The sequence below is a fragment of the Notothenia rossii genome (genome assembly GCF_949606895.1).
Source record: "Notothenia rossii genome assembly, chromosome: 5".
Taxonomy (NCBI): domain Eukaryota; kingdom Metazoa; phylum Chordata; class Actinopteri; order Perciformes; family Nototheniidae; genus Notothenia; species Notothenia rossii.
In genome coordinates, this window is record NC_136903.1 from 38,542,029 (window position 1) to 38,562,268 (window position 20,240).

A 20,240-nucleotide genomic window follows, 5' to 3' on the forward strand; every position below is an offset into this window, starting at 1 on the left:
AATATTTTTATATTAGTATTTTGATGGAAAAATTAGCTTATTTCTTCAATACCTTCCAGGTCATGTGACATAATCACTCAAAATCAATGTTGGGTCAAAGAACTACACTGGCTGAATAGGACACACCTCTTTTTATTCCATTTTAACCCACTAAATACTTTTATATTAATAATTTTATGTGAAAATTAGCTTATTTCTTCAATAACTAATGACTCAAAATCACTTTATTAATTGAATACTAGTCTGTACACAATAGAAACGGCTCTTTATATCGGATAATATTACATCCTCTATTTAATATTAATATTTCTATTACAAATTCAGGGTTTTTTCTATAGCTTCCCTGTCATGTGACCCAGTGATTAATGATCAGAAAGTAATACAAACAAGGCTACACAGGACACATGTTTTACTAATCGTCATCATTGAGCACATTTCAAGTATTACTTGCACAAAGGACATTTCCAATATCCTGTCTCTGCCTTTTTAAGGTCACTGCTGTCCATTGCCAGACACTTATGGAATCAAATTAGGGTCAATAATATTCACAAATTATTTCACAGTCTGCAGTTGTATATCACCTGTTGTGCGCATGTGAAAAGATTTTGTGCATGTGTAAAAAAGTTTTGTGCACACAGATATAATTTGCTCGTGTAAAAACATGTTGCAGCTGTAGAAATATTTTGTGCGTGTGTGAAAAGTTTTTGCAGATATAATTTGCACGTGTAAAAAAGTTTTGCAGGTGTAGAAATATTTTGTGCAAGGATATTTACAAGTGAGGTTTCACAAAGTCTGAGATACGGACACACAAATTTCCTATCTGTGTGTGCGAACCTGAAGTTACAAGCTACAAGCTGCTATTTACGAGTACGAATTTTGACCCTGTTTTTACGCCTGAGTATGCTAGCCAATCAGCACGTTGCCCACTGACTAGCCAATCAGCACGTAGCCCACTGACCATCCAATCATAGGACACAAGGTTCTAACGCGTTCGTTTTGCTGACCTGCGCCACTTGGAGCGTGCTTGCGGGAGTCAACATGGAGGAGCCCGAGGCGAACTCTTGTGGGACACAGGTGGGTTAATTACATGCTACCACGGAGCATGCCACTACAGTTTTAATTAACTAACGTTACATCGTAATTAACTAAATATATCAAGACAGCTGTGCGTGCATCCCGGAGTTACTTAAATTGTATATTTAACGCTAGCTAGTTGATGTGGTCTTTGCTAATACTACTTTGTGCCACCCTCCTTTTTTGGGCTCAGTACTATCCCAACAAATTATTTCCATTTATCTATATATAAAACAACATGGTAAAGCAGTAAAATACAGCTCATCTTTAAAAACGCAAATGTCATTTATTTGATGTATTTCCACAACCTCTTGTTGTCTTTGAATGCAGCCTCTCCATCCCAACTCGAACAGCTGACAAAGTTCTGGGTAGGGTGGGAAATCCCTACAGACACCTTGAAGGTCCGAGTTGTGAAGGGGGCGTACCTGAAGTCTTCCACATGTTTTGGCACATTGTATGTACCTGGGCACTTCCAAAACTATGAGGACTTGCATGTGGAGAGCTGCCTTGCAACCTATGTTACAGGCTTTGGTCTAGTTTAGATACTGCTCATCAGTATGATTCTGTTGCAAAAAAAACATTATTTCAGTGTTATGGAGCTTCTGCTTTTGTTCATTGGTGTAAAAAGGGATTTTGTCTTTGGTATTCTTTCACCTGAAAAGAGATCTCCATTTTAAGAATATCGACTCACAGAAACGAAACCTTTTGAGATTATTACTACTTCATTTGTTCCAGTGGTCAGCTCAAAATTGAACTTGAACATGACATTTTGTGACAGATACTATAACCTTTGCCTGGTACTCTTTTTGTACTGCATTTTGTTGGAAGGGCTGTTTGGATTGTGCCATATGTAGTTCTGGCACCTGGTTCAGGTAGTTGTAACCAATGGCATCATTCATTCTGTTAATAGAGTCAATATTTTGAAAATGGTCTATTACAGTACTTGTTATTGCTGATGTATTTACTTTAGGGATGTGCATCTCCATCACTGAGGCCGATGCGATGCGCATCTCGATACGTTGCCACGATACGATACATTAACGATACCTTTGAAACACCAGGCGATACGATACGATTCACCCCTGTTGCGATACAGTTCGATACTATTTGATTCAACATTATGCGATTCGGGGCGATACGATGCGATTCAACACGATGCAAAAATAATGATACTTCAATATGGTACGACAGAGGATTTTTGTTTTATTCCTTATATGCAGCAAATCATACATTAACAAAAAAGTGCTTTACATATTTGGTACTGCACATCCCATCATGCCGTTTATTTTTGTACCTTTAAAAGCTCTCCAGAGTACAATTGTATAATACCTCACAGTTAAACAATGTAAAGATGCATTGCTCATGATTAACAATGTGCAAATAACAGCTACCATAGAGCAATGCCCATACAGCTGCCAGCCTGATGTGCTTAACACTCAGAGGCTAACTCACCAGTGAGCAGAAAGCAGTGGTTTCTATATGAACAATAAAGAAAACAAATAACCTTTCACAAACAGGTATTTCATAACTGCTTACAGTAAGGAAGACATTTACATTATTATTGTCCGTCACAGGCTGCTGTAAGCTAAACACCTCTCTGACAGAACACCTCACTGAGTGATTTAACTCATATGTCTCACTTTCAGGTTTCTCTTTTCAGCCGCAGACCCCACGTCGCCTCTTTATGTGCGTCGCTAAGTTCTTTGAACTACTTGTGTACTTTAAAGCGGCTCGGCATCGTTAACAATTTGCGAGTGATTTTTCAAGTTGACCGTCTGTAGTAATAGTGCCGCGCACATATACCATCAGGACGTTACTGATGGGGTGCGGCTGCGGAGTGATACTGTGTGTATGCAAGTCCGCATCTAGGACGGATCTATGTATCATGGCTGTAGACCTGTTAAGTAATAAAGATACCTCATACAAAGGTCTACGGATACCTTATTACTCTCCATGACCTGCGGTCAACTATATAGCATAAATGACTATTACACCGTCTTTCTTGAACAATCCGAAGTGTTGCCAAACGTTTGATTTGTAGGTATTTTTCGGTGCGCTGTGTTTCTCTTTCTCCTCAACTTCCGTGTGTGTTGATAACTGAGACTCTCGTTCTCCGTAGTGGCGAAGCAAATATCAAAGATCGTCTCTGCTGAACGTTGACAAGATAAGGGGATTTTATATGAATGAATCGTTTTTTTACCGATGCAAAGACGCTACGCAATCGATGCATCGCGAGTTCAACCCAAACTGTAGCCGATGTGCACTCTTTCAATCGGTGCACTCGCATCTTGAACGTTTATGCCGGTGCACCGATGCGAATCGGTGAATCTTAACATCTCTAATTTACTTGAATCCTACAGCTCTTGTATCCAAAGATTCTAAGAAATAAACCATTGACCAGTGACTTTGGATGTTTGCCTCATTTCAATTTACCCACATTTTACATTTTTCACAACAATCAAAATTTGAATTATTATATTATATACCTTAAAATGTTCTGCGGCTAACAAAGTAATTTCCATTCATTAATTCAGTAACATTTCAGGTTACTACAAATAAAGTAGGCCTCTAAAATTGAAATACATTTATTTTCCTTTTCAAAATGAGAATATAACAGTCATGCCCTATATATATATATATATATATATATATATATTCCATCATCCTCTACCCAACCACCCCCACAAAAGTACCACGTATCTCCAGATGTGTTGGTGTTGAATGTTTGTGATCAACTGAAGGATGAAGTGTTACTTAAATTCTTCTTCAGCTAAATAAACTCTTTAAAAAGCCTCTTGGATCAGCTTGAAAAGTAGTCGTCACAAAGCTGAAAACTGGCTGTTTTTCTGACTTTGTAGAGATACGTGGTTCTCACAGGACAGAGACAAAGATACAAACACATGATGATCTTATAGAATATGATGCATTGATGGAGATTAAACTAGCCAACAGGATATAAAGGATTTATATGCAACTAATTACTGAATACTTCTTCCACTGCTGAAAGTTAGTATGCATTGTGCCTTATGCTTCCTGACTTGATTCAAGGACACCCTCTATGTAGTGAACTACAGCACTATAGATGTCTGCCCCAAAACACAATGAAGGAGCAGTAGGATTAAAAAGTTGATTCAGTCCTTCCAGTTCTTCGATGCCCAGGGGAGATACCAGTTCAGGAACCTGTACTCCAATTTGATCCATGTCTGCAATTTCCACATCTGGAAAATGGATCCCCTGAAATAAAAAAGTAATCGGGTTTGTTAAAATAATTACATGGGTTGACACCCTAAAACAGTGGTCAGGAACCTTTTCTAGAAATCATTTGGCTCCCAACAAATACAAATTCTAAATGACTAATACAGTCCATTATTTATTATTAAATTATTTCCACCCCACTGATTAAATTGTTGTTTTGTCAATCTTGACATGAACACTAAACTAGATTTCAATCACTTGACATGCATTACTGAACTGTAATTTATTAAGCCATTTATTTAGTTTAAATGTTATCCTTGTACAGACTAAATAGACTAGTGCACTGCATATTCATTGCAGTTTTCAGGTGTTAATTTACCAGTGAAAGAAGTCAGCATCTTTTTTTCCTGCAATATTCTTTTTGAGGCCTACAAATTTAAAGACAAATAAAATGAAAACAACTACAACAGTAGTTGTTTTCATTAGTTTTACATTTTTCGGATTGTGGCCTATGTCTTTGTATATCAACAAAACTATTCTATGCAACTGAAACTCAATGTTACATTGTGTTGCATAGCCCATTGTTGGCTTTGACACAAATTGTAATTCTGCTGTAGCCTGATTATGCATATGGTTATTGCTGTGTACTATTGGAAGATGCCTGGTAAAGTGAAACACAGTGGTCCTGGTAGGCTAAATTCCAGTTCCCGTGTGTTGCATTTTCATTATAATATTAAGAACAGTGTAAGGATTTTGTCAAATAAACATATAACCAAATACTAACATTGTTATGACTTCTAAAAGAAAGCAAGGTGTGCTAACATTGGCTTCCTCCACAATGGTGAATAAAACACAGAACTACAAAAGTTTTTCCCCTTTACCTCGAAGTTGTCAGGAGGGCTGACAGGGCTCTGACTCTTCCCGATTTCCCACAGCTGGTTAGGAGTGAGGTTACGTTCTGTTCGGAGTGAATGGTTATTCCAGGCATCTGTGAATGTGTCAAGATCTTCCTGAATTCGGGGCAGAAAGACATACTGAGCACAGAAAAGGTGTGTGCAATTTGCTGGGCCGAGCAGGCCATCCTCCTCTAGGCTGTGGAGCAGATCGTAATAAATACTTGACACGACATTCCACACGTCACGCCACAGGCGCTCTATCCTGAAAGACAATTGACAAAAATAAATGAATAAATGCAGTCCGTAAACAATTATCACACCAACAAAAAATGCAAATAGTAACTCAATGGATTTTTCCCCATCCCTAATAACACTAATATGTACATTAATCTCAGCAACAACTTTTAGCACCATAATTAATGGCAGCACGTCACTATTAAGCGATACACTAGCAAAAGATATTTTGACCAAAGAAAGCTTTATGACAGAAGCTACAACCATACACTGATATTACCTTTGATTATGAACACTTTTCCCTGAGATGAAGCTTCCCCTGCCGCACCCACCAACGTCAAACATATGTCTGGCAATGTCCACATTTTCCACACCTTGGTCTCCTCTGACCCTTGACATGTACAACCATACAGATACCATGTTAAGTAATTTGACAATGTGAAATTTGAATCTCTGTACTCTTAGAGCTGGCTGTATCTCCAGTTTTCTAAGTACAGCTATAGCCATTTAACAAGCTTCACTATTGGCTACTGGCTAATCCCCCAGGGAACCAGCAGTTTTAAAGATTTTGTTACCACAGAAACAAGAGGTTTTAGTATGAGACTGAAACATTCTTTATGGGCACATCACTGGAAAGACCTACACATAATATTGGGAATATGTCATGAGGTCATGTAAAGTAATATAAACAAGGAATGAATAATCCAATCTCATTCTAAGGCCATCCCCATAAGTGTCATCACTGGTAAAGTGTTGTTTCAGAAATGACATATAGGGGGTGCTAGGGCTTCCTGGGCCTTTGCTTAATAGGCACTATATCCCCAACTATCAATTTACAACTTTTCTTGTAAAACTTAGTGAAAAATCTGTTGATCATGTAGGCCTATAGACCTTTTTGAAAAGCAGCCATTTTGACATAAAATAGTAGGGTAAACACAGGTGTTACCAGTGATACTAATTAATGTTCTGTTCCATTCAGATCAAACAGTCAGGGTGCTGCTATTGTGCATGTTGGCTCACTGGAAAGGCTCTACTGCACTAAATAGAATGGAACCTTAATCAACTTAATTAATTTAACCTGTATTTACCTGCTAGTTCATGTCAATACGGCTGCCGTGACAAAAGTCTACCTTATTTTTATAAAATGGCCTAGACTGATACAAATCAGTGTTCTTTTAACTGTATCAAGTGCACCTGACATTTTTCTTCATATTCAGTATTTCAAATAATCCAATGTTTACATGTAAAAAAAACACACACAAAACAAGAAATAGCCTGTTACCTGGATGGAAATCCGTGTTTGTCCACAGCCTCAAGGAAGAACTGCAGAGCTGTTGAAGCCGCCTTGTTGTTATTGGCTACTTGTAGGTACATGATCTATGAGAGCATTTATAGAAAGGAAAAAGTAAGCACCACAGAAACACAGTACTCAAATAACCTATTAATGAATTAAATACTGACCCCATACTGTATGTGCGTGATAATTCACTTTAAAAAATATCATTTAATATCAATTCACTTTTGGTCAATTGTAAAATAAACTCCAGGAAGCACTAACCTTTCTTGAAAATCCATCAATTCCACCAAATATTACAATACCATATCTGCAAAATAAAAAGGTATTAATTGCTTGATGTATCCACACCACATCTTGTCCCACCAAGTCCTTTGATGATTGAAATAATCTTCGTGTCCATCGTCAGACCCCTTTTTGTGGTGTTGTGCTGAATAACATGATGTGGTCGGCGCCTACATAAGATGACCCGCACAATGTATAGTGAAATGTTTATCTTTGGCTACAATACTGCTTGTGTTTACATTATATAAAACATAGCTGAGGAAGAGCATTTATTGTTATAAATATGTTATTTGTGTCCTAAATATTGCTGATTGGTCTTTTAAATGAATGAAGTAAGGCTAATTTTGGCCTGAACTCGAGTAGTGAGGCATGTGTTTCAGGTTAAAGCTTTTGAAATTCTGCCCTTTTCATGCAAAAAAGTATAATGCATGGACTGTAGAGTATATGAAAAAAATATAGAATTATATTTAAACAAATAAAATAATTAATACATAAATCAATCATATACTGTAGAGTATATGATTGATTGATTTTTAAGAAAACATGAATCGCTCATCGTCTATTGCAGCGGGTTGTAAGGAGCATTTGTGTTGAGTAGGCCATACAGTTATTTATTATTGATTATGAAGATCGTATGGTTAGCCCACTTTATCGTTCCTTTTCGGTTCACTTGCTTTATTTTCCAGCTGACGTGAACACAAGTCGGATTGGAAACTGAACCTTTTCGACCTTTGGCTAACTAACGTTACGTTACCTTCCTCTCCATATTAAATGCCCGGGGCATTATGTCAGGAAGCACCCGACAAAAGTGTTGCATTAATTTCTTTAACATTAACGTTACTCATTCAAACGGCACAACAACAACAAACGTTAATTTAGCCAACAGACTGTAGCTAGCTAAGACAATAGCAAAGACCACATCAACTAGCTAGCGTTAAATATAACATTTAAGTAACTCAGGGATGCACGCACAGCTGTCTCGATATATTTAGTTAATTACGATGTAACGTTAGTTAATTAAAACTGTAGTGGCATGTTCCGTGGTAGCATGTAATTAACCCACCTGTGTCCCACAAGAGTTCGCCTCGGGCTCCTCCATGTTGACTCCCGCAAGCACGCTCCAAGTGGCGCAGGTCAGCAAAACGAACGCGTTAGAACCTTGTGTCCTATGATTGGATGGTCAGTGGGCTACGTGCTGATTGGCTAGTCAGTGGGCAACGTGCTGATTGGCTAGCATACTCAGGCGTAAAAACAGGGTCAAAATTCGTACTCGTAAATAGCAGCTTGTAGCTTGTAACTTCAGGTTCGCACACACAGATAGGAAATTTGTGTGTCCGTATCTCAGACTTTGTGAAACCTCACTGTTGTAAATATCCTTGCACAAAATATTTCTACACCTGCAAAACTTTTTTACACGTGCAAATTATATCTGCAAAAACTTTTCACACACGCACAAAATATTTCTACAGCTGCAAAATGTTTTTACACGAGCAAATTATATCTGTGTGCACAAAACTTTTTTACACATGCACAAAATCTTTTCACATGCGCACAACAGGTGATATACAACTGCAGACTGTGAAATAATTTGTGAATATTATTGACCCTAATTTGATTCCATAGACACTGGGCATGGTACCATCGTTCGCAGTCATCACACTGAACCTGTTGAAGTGAAAGAAATAATGTATTTATAATATATTTGTACCTTAGATTACCATTCAGTTGTCTTAATACTCAAGTGTTAGTGAGGAATCAGCTGACACAATCATCTACTCCTTAAAACCCACTCCCTGTGTTTTAACATGCTCTATTGTTTTGTTTTATTTTTTTATTTTTATTGTTCTGTCTTTTACATTTTTTGATTTAAGTATTCCAGTAGTGAGTGTTGCATTTTTTAAATGTATTGTATTTAGTTGTTTAAAATTAAATGTGTTTTAAGTTGACTTTTAAAATCTGTCCAGGGACTACAGATGAAAAATAGCCTCTTGGCTAACTCTGGCATATTTACAGAAATGTTCATTAATGTGCACTGTCCCTGTTAAATAAATAAATAAATGTAGACATCACAATTACACATTTTCTTCACAACAGCTCACCCAGTCTGTGATGGGAGATCCAGATCCTGGAGGCCTTAAGGCAGCACACATAGCACAATAAGTGTGCTCATCAAAGACTGAAACAAGATAACAATACATGTATGTCAGCTTCTATATAAATACATATATATATATATATATATATATATATATATATATATATACATACAGACACCCATATATACATATACATATATTCATATTTATTTACCTGATGCCTCAAGGATTTCGAGAGCCAGTTCTCTCCTCTCCTGTGTCATGTATTTCTTTGAACACTCGAAATTCACATTCGGGATCAGAGGGAAGGATTCCATGACTGCCTTTGCCATCTAAACAAACAACACGTATGTTATGGAGGGTTTTTCTTCTTTATTGTATAGTAATACAGATACAGACAAAAACATGAGACACATTATAGAAAACATCCACCCTTGACTAGAATGCCTCCCAAAACCTTTGATTATTGATATAGACCGGTCCTATTATTGGAATTTTGAGATATTCAGAAGCAAAGTTTTGTCAATTAAACTTTCTGTATTCAAGTGAATACTAATTTAAGTTCAACAATGTTGTGTCATAATCCAATTGTTGTCAGTTGTGAAAAATACAATAAACAACAACATGATATCGGCATTATACTATATATTGTCCATTGGCCAACCTGCCTGCTAAATATTATGGGGATCAGCATCGGCCTTTAAAAAACCTTTATCGGTCAACCACTACTTTTGACAGCTTTTTTAAATCCGTCCTTGCATTAAACTGTCTTTCACATTAAAAACTCTGCTTGTTAACTGGATGAAAACAGAATCTCTTCAGCTCACCTTCACAACAACGACACCACAGCTACATCCATCCTTTTGAAGTGGGTGACCCATAACGCCTCCCTTCCACTTAACATCCACCCAGTCTGTTATGCTGTGGCGTGTCCTCCTCATCCTGAAGTACTCCCTGAGAAAGGATAATGTCAACACACTTTACATTTCTAATTATGTGGCTCCTAAAGATAATGTAACAGAAATTCATACTGTTTGTATTCACCATATGACCATTTATTTGTATAAGGGGCAGCCACAGGTCAGCTATAGATATCACTGTCTGAACACAGACTGTATCAGACTGTTTAAAATGCTTTCAATGCTGTCTGTGAGTATGAATGTAACTAAATGTGACACATTTTTTACGTTTAAATATAGTTTTTCCTTGAATTTTCAAATATCTATTGAATTTTGATTTACTGTATTCTTTTGGCAGCATGTTCGGAGTCATCAAGCTCTTCGATGCTTTGAGCTGGATCCACCAGGAATACGGTGCTGGTTTTGGCATGAATGTACTGTGAAAAAGTAAAAGCACTTTTCATCAAAAAAGATTTTTGGTTTCACCATGTAAGTCTTGTGCTTTAACAGAAATAATACAATAACAAAAATAATTACAAACCAGCAACTTCCAGTGGTTGTTGTTGACAAGTACAAAGGACAGGACAGCTTCATAGTTGTCAAATTTTACCTATAATGCCATCAAATAAAGGATTAAAACAAACTTGAAGGCTAAGGTAAAAATAACAACAACATTAGTCTGACAATTTTGTTCTTGTGCCATTCATTTGTCGTGCTTAAAACAAGTGTTGGTATGGAAATTCAAAAGTAAGTAGATTTATCAGGTGATTTAACTAATGACTATAGTTTCAGAGAGGATACAGTAAAATAATCTCAGTTAATTTCCTATTTAAGATCTCAGCCAATGCTTCACTCCATGTACCTAATGGGTGAGTGTGAGCCCACATATCAAATCCACACCTACTTCCCCCTAAAGTATCACCATGCACAAACACAACACACCACACACATAAACATACACAGACCACACACATTACCTTTGGTAAACTGTGAGATGTTAGCTGAGTTCTGTCCCCGAACAAAATGACACCTGCTGTGTAGTGATTTAGCAAGTACATTTTGTTCACAACGCCGAATTTGTCGGCAGCAACATGAAACACGCCTTCAATTACCTGGCAAAAAAAATCATAACAATTTGCCAATTAATGCATATTCCCAGTTATACTGAACTTTCATTCCCTGCAACTTTGAGAATCTTGTGACTGACAAAAGTATCTAGACATTTTTTTTTTGCAGAAATCGTTAAATGCTAGATAAAGAAAATGACACAGTGTAGAGTGAAACTTCAGACACTTGAAACATGTAGTAACGTACCTCCCCTGTCAACCACTGGTGGGGTCGAAGTGAGCATAGCTCACAGTGGCGGATAAGTAAGATGCGTCCTTTCATCTGTGAGGGGAGCACTGCCACGACCACCTCGGTGTCCTTTTTTTTCCACAGCCAGGTCAACTAAGTCAAGATTGAGGGGAAATAGATGCATTCTGTTTAATATGGACACTTGAGGAATCTTTTAACCCTCCGGTATCACTCTGGACATTTTTGTCCCGAATGACTAATTAGGGTAGTGCATTTGAATGATACCAGAGGGTTAACAATCTTGAATGTTTGGGTGGAGGCCTTGTTTTTGTATATCATATACAAATATTTTGTGTATGTAGCTTTGATGGTGCATATAATATGCACCATCAAAGCTACATACACAAAATATAATTAAACTGTCCATGTGTATGCATTTAACCTCAGTCCCTTTTAGAGTTTTCACTAAATGACATTAAACAGGCTGCTCAGGAACAGAAACTGTAATTGCAGTTTAAAGTCTGATTTAGAAATCTAGTTTCTGTTATAAGTTTGTATGCTGTATTTACATTTTTCATCTTCATATTCTCCCCCTACAACATGCACCTAATCATATTGGGTTATAATACTTCATGTCCTTTGTCCTTCACCTCACTCACCAATTTAGTCCATGCTTTACTTTCTGACAATATTTACTTATTCCATTGTTACAATTAAAATGCTGGAGAACAATTTACACACTCTGAACATAGTAAGTCTTAGAGAAACTCACATTTCCCTGTGCATATTTTTCCTGTTGGTCCACTTTTCTTTTCTTCACCTTTGTGGCAGGTGGGCTCTTGGGGTTGGGTAGTGTTTTTGGTGGATTGAAGTACTTGGACTTGGGCTTGGTGTGACCAGCAGAACTTGGCCTGCTAGGAGGTCCAAAGTTTTTGTCCAGAATATGCATTGGCAGATTGTGTTGCTCAATGTGCTCTATATATCTTCCTTGTATTGAGGCATACATTTTGGAGACAAACTCAGCTGGTCTCAGGTACTTTTTTTTTAAAAGGATGGAGTGTTTGACCAACCCAAACCAGAGCTCAACATGGCAGTTGGTATCCCTGGTTTTATGACTTCCATCTTTTTTAGAGGTACCTTTTCTATGTCGCGACAGATCCCCAAGCAACAAACCACTCCACAATGGGAAGATCCCCATGTAGTTTTTTAACAGTGCATCAATGGCACCAGGACAGAGGTAGTGGTTTTTTACATGAACAGCATCGTCAGAGAGAATGTCACACTCTGCTTGGTCCCGTCTGACTTGAAAAGCTTGTGTAAAAGGGGACTTTCCAATAATGTTATGAGCATTTTTTTCCATTTTGCTTTCCTCCTCTCCCATTACATGTCCACTTTCCTCCAGTTTCACGTCCCGAGTTTGCAAAATGCACTTGTCGAGGTACATTTTGCTCTGTTTCACCAAATTAGTGTACTCCTCTGCATCAAAAAGCACACACATATGATAAAAAACATCAAAGGCTTCCTGCATACTTGTGCAGTTCAGGATGTACGCGAAACAGAATGTTGCATATTCCTGTGTGCCTCTGTCTACAGTTTTTTTTCCAAATGCTTGTGACACAGCCTTCATGATATGAGCAGAGCACAGATGCAGCACAGTGAAGTTAGGAATCAGTTCAGTTTGTCCAGACACTATCTCAAATGCTCTGTCAAGGTACACTGACATATTTTCCCTGTTAAAAGACAGAAGCACACTGTTTATCAGAGCCCCAACTATAATCTGTCTCAACCTGTGCTATCTTTCTTTTTGTTGTGTAAGACAACTTTCTCTTAAATTCCATGAGCCAATGGGAAATAGATGGAATGGAATGGCTATTGGTGATCAGTTCTGTGACAGGCAAGGGAGGCTTATCCTTACCCATTCCGGGCAAAACCAAAGCATAATACAAGACCCGCTTATTTTGATCAGGAATTTTCTGTATCACGCTGCCTGTGGCATCAAGGTAGAGGGCCGTAGGTGTTGGCTTTTTCAAGTGCTCAGTCAATATCTTTATTCCAGCATCTGTGTATAAATGCACAGCAAACGGATCAATTTGTAGGTGCTGAAGATAGCCTTTTGATGATGCATGACTGCTGCTCTCTTTGATTATTTTTTGAGTCAACATGAGTTCAAGCATCATGTCATCGTGGAGCCTTGCACTTTTCTTCACTTCAGAGGATATTTTCTTTAATACGTCTTTGGTGAGGCTTCTGCTTATGTTACCAGCCATTATTTCCTCTACTGGTGTCTGTCTCAACATAGTGTAATAATAATTGCTGACACCACTGGTTAAGGTTTTGGAAACTGTTCCTCTTCTGGTGTATTTTGCTGGTCTAAATCGCCTTTGATTTTTATGGTGTATAACTTCACCAATGCGCATGACTTTAAAAAATATTTTTTTATCCGTTGATTTTGGCCTGTTCTTTTTTGAGAAACTGTAGACAGCGTTGCATCCATTAAATGTGCATTTTGCAGAGGCACAGAAAAATGGCGAATTCTTTTTACGGCTATCATTTGTCTTAACATGCTGGTATTTGAAAGCAAGTGTGCAGCATGGATTATTTTTCAAAAATTCCTGATAAAATGTATCAGTCCAGGGGGGACGGAGTTTTTTTTTGCAATGTTTAGGTTTAATTTTGTTCCATTGTTTTCTTGTCATGGCAATTTTGAACTTTTTTGGCCCTGCTTTGCACTTTCTGTTCATTTTTGTTGTCATTTTGGCGGCTGTCTCTGTACTTTGTTGGTCTGACTCTTCTGTGTCTATCTCAGACTGTGGCTGTGCGTTACTTATTTCCCTGTCATCCTGACTTGTGTCCTCGTCTTTCTCACCTGTAGGTGCGCTGTAAGACTGTTTTTCTTCATCGTTCTTATCTTCATCTTTCCCCACAGGCTCTGTCCCTGTTTTTCGTTTGTTTCTTTTTCTTTTTTTATCCTTTTCTGGCCCTTTCTTGTCCTTGCCTATTTGTCCCTTTCTGTTCATTGTTGTTGTCGTTTTGGTGTCTGTCTCTGTACTTTGTTGGTCTGACTCTTCTGTGTCTATCTCAGACTGTGGCTGTGCGTTACTTATTTCCCTTTCATCCTGACTTGTGTCCTCGTCTTCCTCACCCGTAGGTGCGCTGTAAGACTGTTTCTTGATACTGTGCTGTCCATCTCTCCCTCTTTCACTGACATATTTTTCTAAATACAAACATTACAAAAGTAAAAAATCTCATTTAACTACTGTATCTCTTATTGCAAGACTACAATGCAACTTTAAGCAATCTGCCATCCTTGGGTCAATTACAGTAAATTATGTTAACATCCTACTGTGATGGCTGTAGTATTTAATTAAATAAGAACATTAACCCTTATGCCTCCCTAATGAAATGTATTATCCAGGTTACTGTTTAATTTTGCGAGCATTCTGATTGTGTTAAGAATATGACACGGCATTTGGTAAAGATGTTAGTGTTTTGGAAACATGTTCTTAATAATGTGTAATCAAAATAGTGACTTTCAAATCCCTAGCGAAAAAAATAAAAGTGAATGAACATTTGATAATTATGATCAGCACTGAATTGGGTTAAAAAATGTAAGTAATTGAAAGTGGAACAACATTATTAACATAGCCTATAATATCTTTATTACAGTATTTTTAGATGCAGACATTTTTGTCGTTAGTGTTTTCAGAGTAATGTTTTTAAAAAGGGATTCACAAGGGTTAAGCTTCAACTTAAAAGCCTCTTGGGCAGAGTCCTGCATGGGTCCAGTTTTGCAAATCTGCAACCACCCGAACCCTCGCAGCTCAGTAGCAACTGCGAACCGACCCGTTACACGCAATTATCTTCAAGTCAAATCTGGACCCGACCTGTTGATATAAGACCCACGACCCGACCCGTTGTGAATTTTTGGGGGGGCTAGTGGAGTACTTCGTGACCACAGAGCGTGAACGTTGTGATCAGCTGTTTTAGCGCAGTTCTCCAGTGAGTCTCCCTCCGCAGCCGGTTGGCGTAGTTTTTGGCACAATTCCGTTGTACAGACCGACGTTAACATTAGCCCCGTCTGTGCACACGGAGACCGACTCTGTCGTCCGGTGATCGAACCGCCTTCTGGAAAAGCTTCACAAGTACCACGGTACGCAAATGCGCTTTGTGACACAAGTGACGGTACGCAATTCAGATTGTTTCCGCGCATGCGTACCTGCGTACCAGTTATGTGCACCCCTGGAAATGGGCCTACGTGTATGTTTTGCCCGTTACCAGACCCGGCGTCATGGGCGAGCCCCATGGGGCCGGGCCCGCCCATCCAGGATTTGGGCCCGCCCATCCAGGATTTGGGCCCGCAGTTTTAATCAGGGCTGAATACAACATTGTAATTGTTTTATTATTATGTTTATGGTTGTTATTTGTAGGGCTCTGTCCTAATATTTATTTTTGTTTTAAACTATGTTGAAAGATTAGTTTAATATCATTTTTTTTATTTTGCTATGAAATTCTGAATGAAATTCTGAATGAAAGGCTGCGCGCGAGACTGGTTTTTTGCTGGGTTGAGTCATGTGGGTGTTTGAGTGAGATGCGGCACAGCAGCCTGACAGTATACTCTTGCTAGGTTAGTTTGTCTATTATCATTTATATTTATCTGCAACAATGGATATCAGGAAGTGGTTCATGAAAGGAATATGGCAACTCAGAGAAATTGACTCTCAAGCCGGCTCTCTCACAAACTCCGGTTCTGTGCGCAAACAGACCGCTGCACACGCTATCTGCCCCTCGCTCAATCTCTCTCTCTCTCTCTCCCCCTTTCTCTTTATCGCTCAACCTCACTCCACCCTGTGTACGCTCCTCAAGTTTGCCTGCGTGCTTGCCCAAGTCCCCACCCCCGTTGACAATTCAGATTTCCCGGGAAATGTAAGTTTCGGGGTGGGCCGCCCTGGCAAATCAAATGCCCGCCCAGAGACGTATGTCTGCCGCCGGGTCTGCCCGTTACACAACTATTTTGCGGGTTATCCGCCGGGTATCCGAGGCGGGACTCTGCTCTGGGGCTCATCAAAATTATTTTTTAACAGTACCTGCTTGAAGCACCTCAGTCCGGACTCCACGTCGGTCTTCACCCCAGATGACCCTCAACCACTTAAGATGCTCTTTCTTATTACCTTTAAACACTGTAAGTGTAACTGAGGACCACTGCTCAGTTGTAACATTAACTTCACTAAAACCATGAGAAATTAAAGACCTGGTGATGAAATCTCTACCTCCTGCTTGTTGCCACAGGTCTAAAGCTTTCTTTGTCTTGCCTTTTTTGAAGCGCACCATTTTTAGATCAAACAATGTGATCTGGTTTCCAAAATATCTTCTTCGTGTTCTTCTTCTTCTTCTTCTTCTTCTTCTCTCGATGTTTGGCGTATTGCAAACAACTTTAAAGGTGCATACCGCCACCTGTACATGAGTGTGAATCATCATATCATGTCTTAACCATGGTCTTAACTCATGGACGTATCTATGATCTAATCAAAAAATCTATATAAATAAATCAACAAAAATGATATGATACATTATTTGTTCAACCTCACACTCAATGGCGTTGGCTAATTTTCTGTGAAGAACTTATATCAAAGCACATTTAAAATGACCACCCACTGTACTACACATTTATATTACAAACAGGAGGTTCGGGGCTAACACGAATGTGGAAATTGTGTGTGTGTGTGTGTGTGTGTGTGTGTGTGTGTGTGTGTGTGTGTGTGTGTGTGTGTGTGTGTGTGTGTGTGTGTGTGTGTGTGTGTGTGTGTGTGTGTGTGTGTGTGTGTGTGTGTGTGTGTGTGTCTTATCACAACTGATCAAGATGGCCAAATTATGCTCTGCTCAGAGGGGCCTTGCAAATGATTTTGGAAGAGAGAGAACCATTTGACGATGATGTAGAGGAAGAGGAAGGTGTATCAGAATGTGTGGGTCACATTTCTGAGAATTCTGAGTCCGACAGTGACTTTGAAGAACAGGATTAGATTGAGCATCAGCTAGTTACAAAAAAAAGACGAGCAACAGGACCAGCCTGTCAGCGGGCAAAACAACAAGTAGCACTTTAATTCATGAATCAAGGTTCAAGGTTTTTATTTGTCATACGAACATAGCTACAGTGTGGTTATGACGATGAACATCTTAGGTCACAGGATCCTCCATTGAAGCAATAAGCTAATTTTTCCATCAAAATATTAATATAAAAATATTTAAAGTATTAAAATGCAATAAAAAGAGGTGTGCCCGATGCAGCCAGAGTAGTTCTTTGACCCAACATTGATTTTTGAGCGATTAGGTCACATGACCTGGAAGGTATTGAAGAAATAAGCTCATTTTTCCATCAAAATACTAATATAAAAATATTTAGACTATTAAAATGCAATAAAAAGAGGTGTGTCCTATGCAGCCAGTGTAGTTCTTTGACCCAGCACTGATTTTGAGTGAATCGGTCACATAACCTGGAAGGTATTGAAGAAATAAGCTCATTTTTCCATCAAAATATTAATAAAAAAATATTTAGAGTGTTAAAATGCAATAAAAGGAGGTGTGTCCTATGCAGCCAGTGTAGTTCTTTGACCCAACATTGATTTTGAGTGATTAAGTCACATGACCTGGAATGTATTGAAGAAATAAGGTAATTTTGCCATTAAAATATTAATATAAAAATATTTAGACTATTAAAATGCAATAAAAAGAGGTGTGTCCTATGCAGCCAGTGTAGTTCTTTGACCCAGCACTGATTTTCAGTGAATCGGTCACATGACCTGGAAGGTATTGAAGAAATAAGCTAATTTTTGCATCAAAGTATTAATATACAAATTATTTAAGTATTAAAATGCAATAAAAAGAGGTGTGTCCTATGCAGCCAGTGTAGTTCTTTGACCCAACATTGATTTTCAGTGATTAGGTCACATGACCTGGAAGGTATTGAAGAAATAAGCTCATTTTCCCATCAAAATACTAATATAAAAATATTTAGACTATTAAAATGCAATAAAAAGAGGTGTGTCCTATGCAGCCAGTGTAGTTCTTTGACCCAGCACTGATTTTCAGTGAATCGGTCACATGACCTGGAAGGTATTGAAGAAATAAACTAATTTTTGCATCAAAGTATTAATATACAAATTATTTAAGTATTAAAATGCAATAAAAAGAGGTGTGTCCTATTCAACCAGTGTAGTTCTTTGGCCCAGCATTGATTTTGAGTGATTAGGTCACATGACCTGGAAGGTGTTGAAGAAATAAGCTCAATTTTGCATTCAAATATTAATATAAAAATATTTTAAGTATTAAAATGGAATAAAAAGAGGTGTGTCCTATTCAGCCAGTGTAGTTCTTTGACCCAACATTGATTTTGAGTGAATCGGTCACATGACCTGGAAGGTATTGAAGAAATAAGCTAATTTTTGCATCAAAATATTAATATACAAATTATTTAAGTATTAAAATGCAATAAAATGAGGTGTGTCCTATTCAGCCAGTGTAGTTCTTTGGCCCAGCATTGATTTTTGAGTGATTAGGTCACATGACCTGGAAGGTATTGAAGAAATAAGCTCAATTTCGCATTAAAATATTAATATAAAAATATTTTAAGTATTAAAATGCAATAAAAAGAGGTGTGTCCTATTTAGCCAGTGTAGTTCTTTGACACAACATTGATTTTGAGTGGATCGGTCACATGACCAGGAAGGTATTGAAGAAATAAGCAAATTTTTCCATCAAAATATTAATATAAAATATTTAGAGTGTTAAAATGCAATACAAAGAGGTGTGTCCTATGCAGCCAGTGTAGTTATTTGACCCAACATTGATTTTGAGTGATTAGGTCACATGACCTGGAAGGTATTGAAGAAATAAGCTAATTTTTCCATCAAAATACTAATATAAAAATATTTAGACTATTAAAATGCAATACAAAGAGGTGTGTCCTATGCAGCCAGTGTAGTTCTTTGACCCAGCACTGATTTTGAGTGAATCGGTCACATGACCTGGAAGGTATTGAAGAAATAAGCTCATTTTTCCATCAAAATATTAATATAAAAATATTTAGAGTGTTAAAATGCAATAAAAAGAGGTGTGTCCTATGCAGCCAGTGTAGTTCTTTGCCCCAGCACTGATTTTGAGTGAATCGGTCACATGACCTGGAAGTTATTGAAGAAATAAGCAAATGTTTCCATCAAAAATATTAATAAAACCTATTTAAAGTATTAAAATGCAATAAAAAGAGGTTTGTTCAATAAATGTATGCACTAGGGTGAATTTGCTTCACATTCACACGATCGAGAAGCTGTCGATTTATTAAAAAGAAAATTTTTCTTGTGTAATTGTAAATGTCATTTGTTGATGGTCCCTAAGTGAAAGCCTCGTTTCGCGGAGAAGATCTCCCCGTTAAACTGACGCTGCCGGCGTGTCCGGGAAACTGACGCTGCTGGCGGGTCCGCGAATGTCCGTCGAATATCCAACCTAAAACTAAATTCACCGCGGTCACGAACCGGAGCGGTTCTGTAAGAGCCAGCATGCGGGACCGGCTTTACAAGGTTTCAATGAGTAATATGAGTGCAATGTTTAAGGTTAATGTCAGCTAGCTAACAAGGTACACTAACGTGTTTTGTTTTAGCAACTAGTTTTCTCCTTAAGAACTTTGTGGTGTCTGTGTATGCTGTGGATAACATTAGTGTTCACAAGAACAAGATACACTCCCGTGTTTTGTTTTAGTTGCTCTTCAGATTGAAGCGGCCAGTTCTATATCGACTATATGTGTGATCTCCTTTTTACATCTCGTTGTGTCATTTGAGTTTATTTGCTGTGTGTAGATTCAAGGATTTTGGTTATCTTGTCCAGGGATGCAAACTTGTCACCTTTCGGCGAAATTCTCCGTTTTGAATCCAAAATAGGTCGTTTTTGTGATTCCTTTAGATCTGCAATACAAATATTTTTGGGG

General features: G+C 38.1%; 1 protein-coding gene across 7 annotated transcripts; it reads right to left on the bottom strand.

Annotated features, from left to right (window-relative positions):
• Positions 1–4,191: 4,191 nt before the first annotated feature.
• Positions 4,192–16,879, bottom strand: LOC307039431 (uncharacterized protein). 7 transcript variants are annotated; one of them, XR_013808224.1, is made up of 14 exons: positions 12,042–16,879; positions 11,288–11,422; positions 10,951–11,085; positions 10,515–10,583; positions 10,316–10,410; positions 9,902–10,028; positions 9,289–9,406; positions 9,078–9,154; positions 8,042–8,643; positions 6,958–7,003; positions 6,682–6,776; positions 5,680–5,790; positions 5,151–5,427; positions 4,192–4,308 (listed from the first exon to the last, which is right to left on the bottom strand). XR_013808224.1 is itself a non-coding variant. In XM_079681518.1 (8 exons), the coding sequence occupies exons 1-8, from the start codon at positions 12,990–12,992 to the stop codon at positions 9,051–9,053; spliced, it is 1,734 nt and encodes a 577-aa protein (XP_079537644.1). In that variant the 5' UTR covers positions 12,993–16,879; the 3' UTR covers positions 8,913–9,050. The 7 variants fall into 7 exon arrangements, 1 of the variants encoding a protein (XP_079537644.1); XR_013808223.1 differs by lacking the exon at positions 6,958–7,003; XR_013808226.1 differs by having other exon boundaries at positions 6,958–8,643.
• Positions 16,880–20,240: the final 3,361 nt, after the last annotated feature.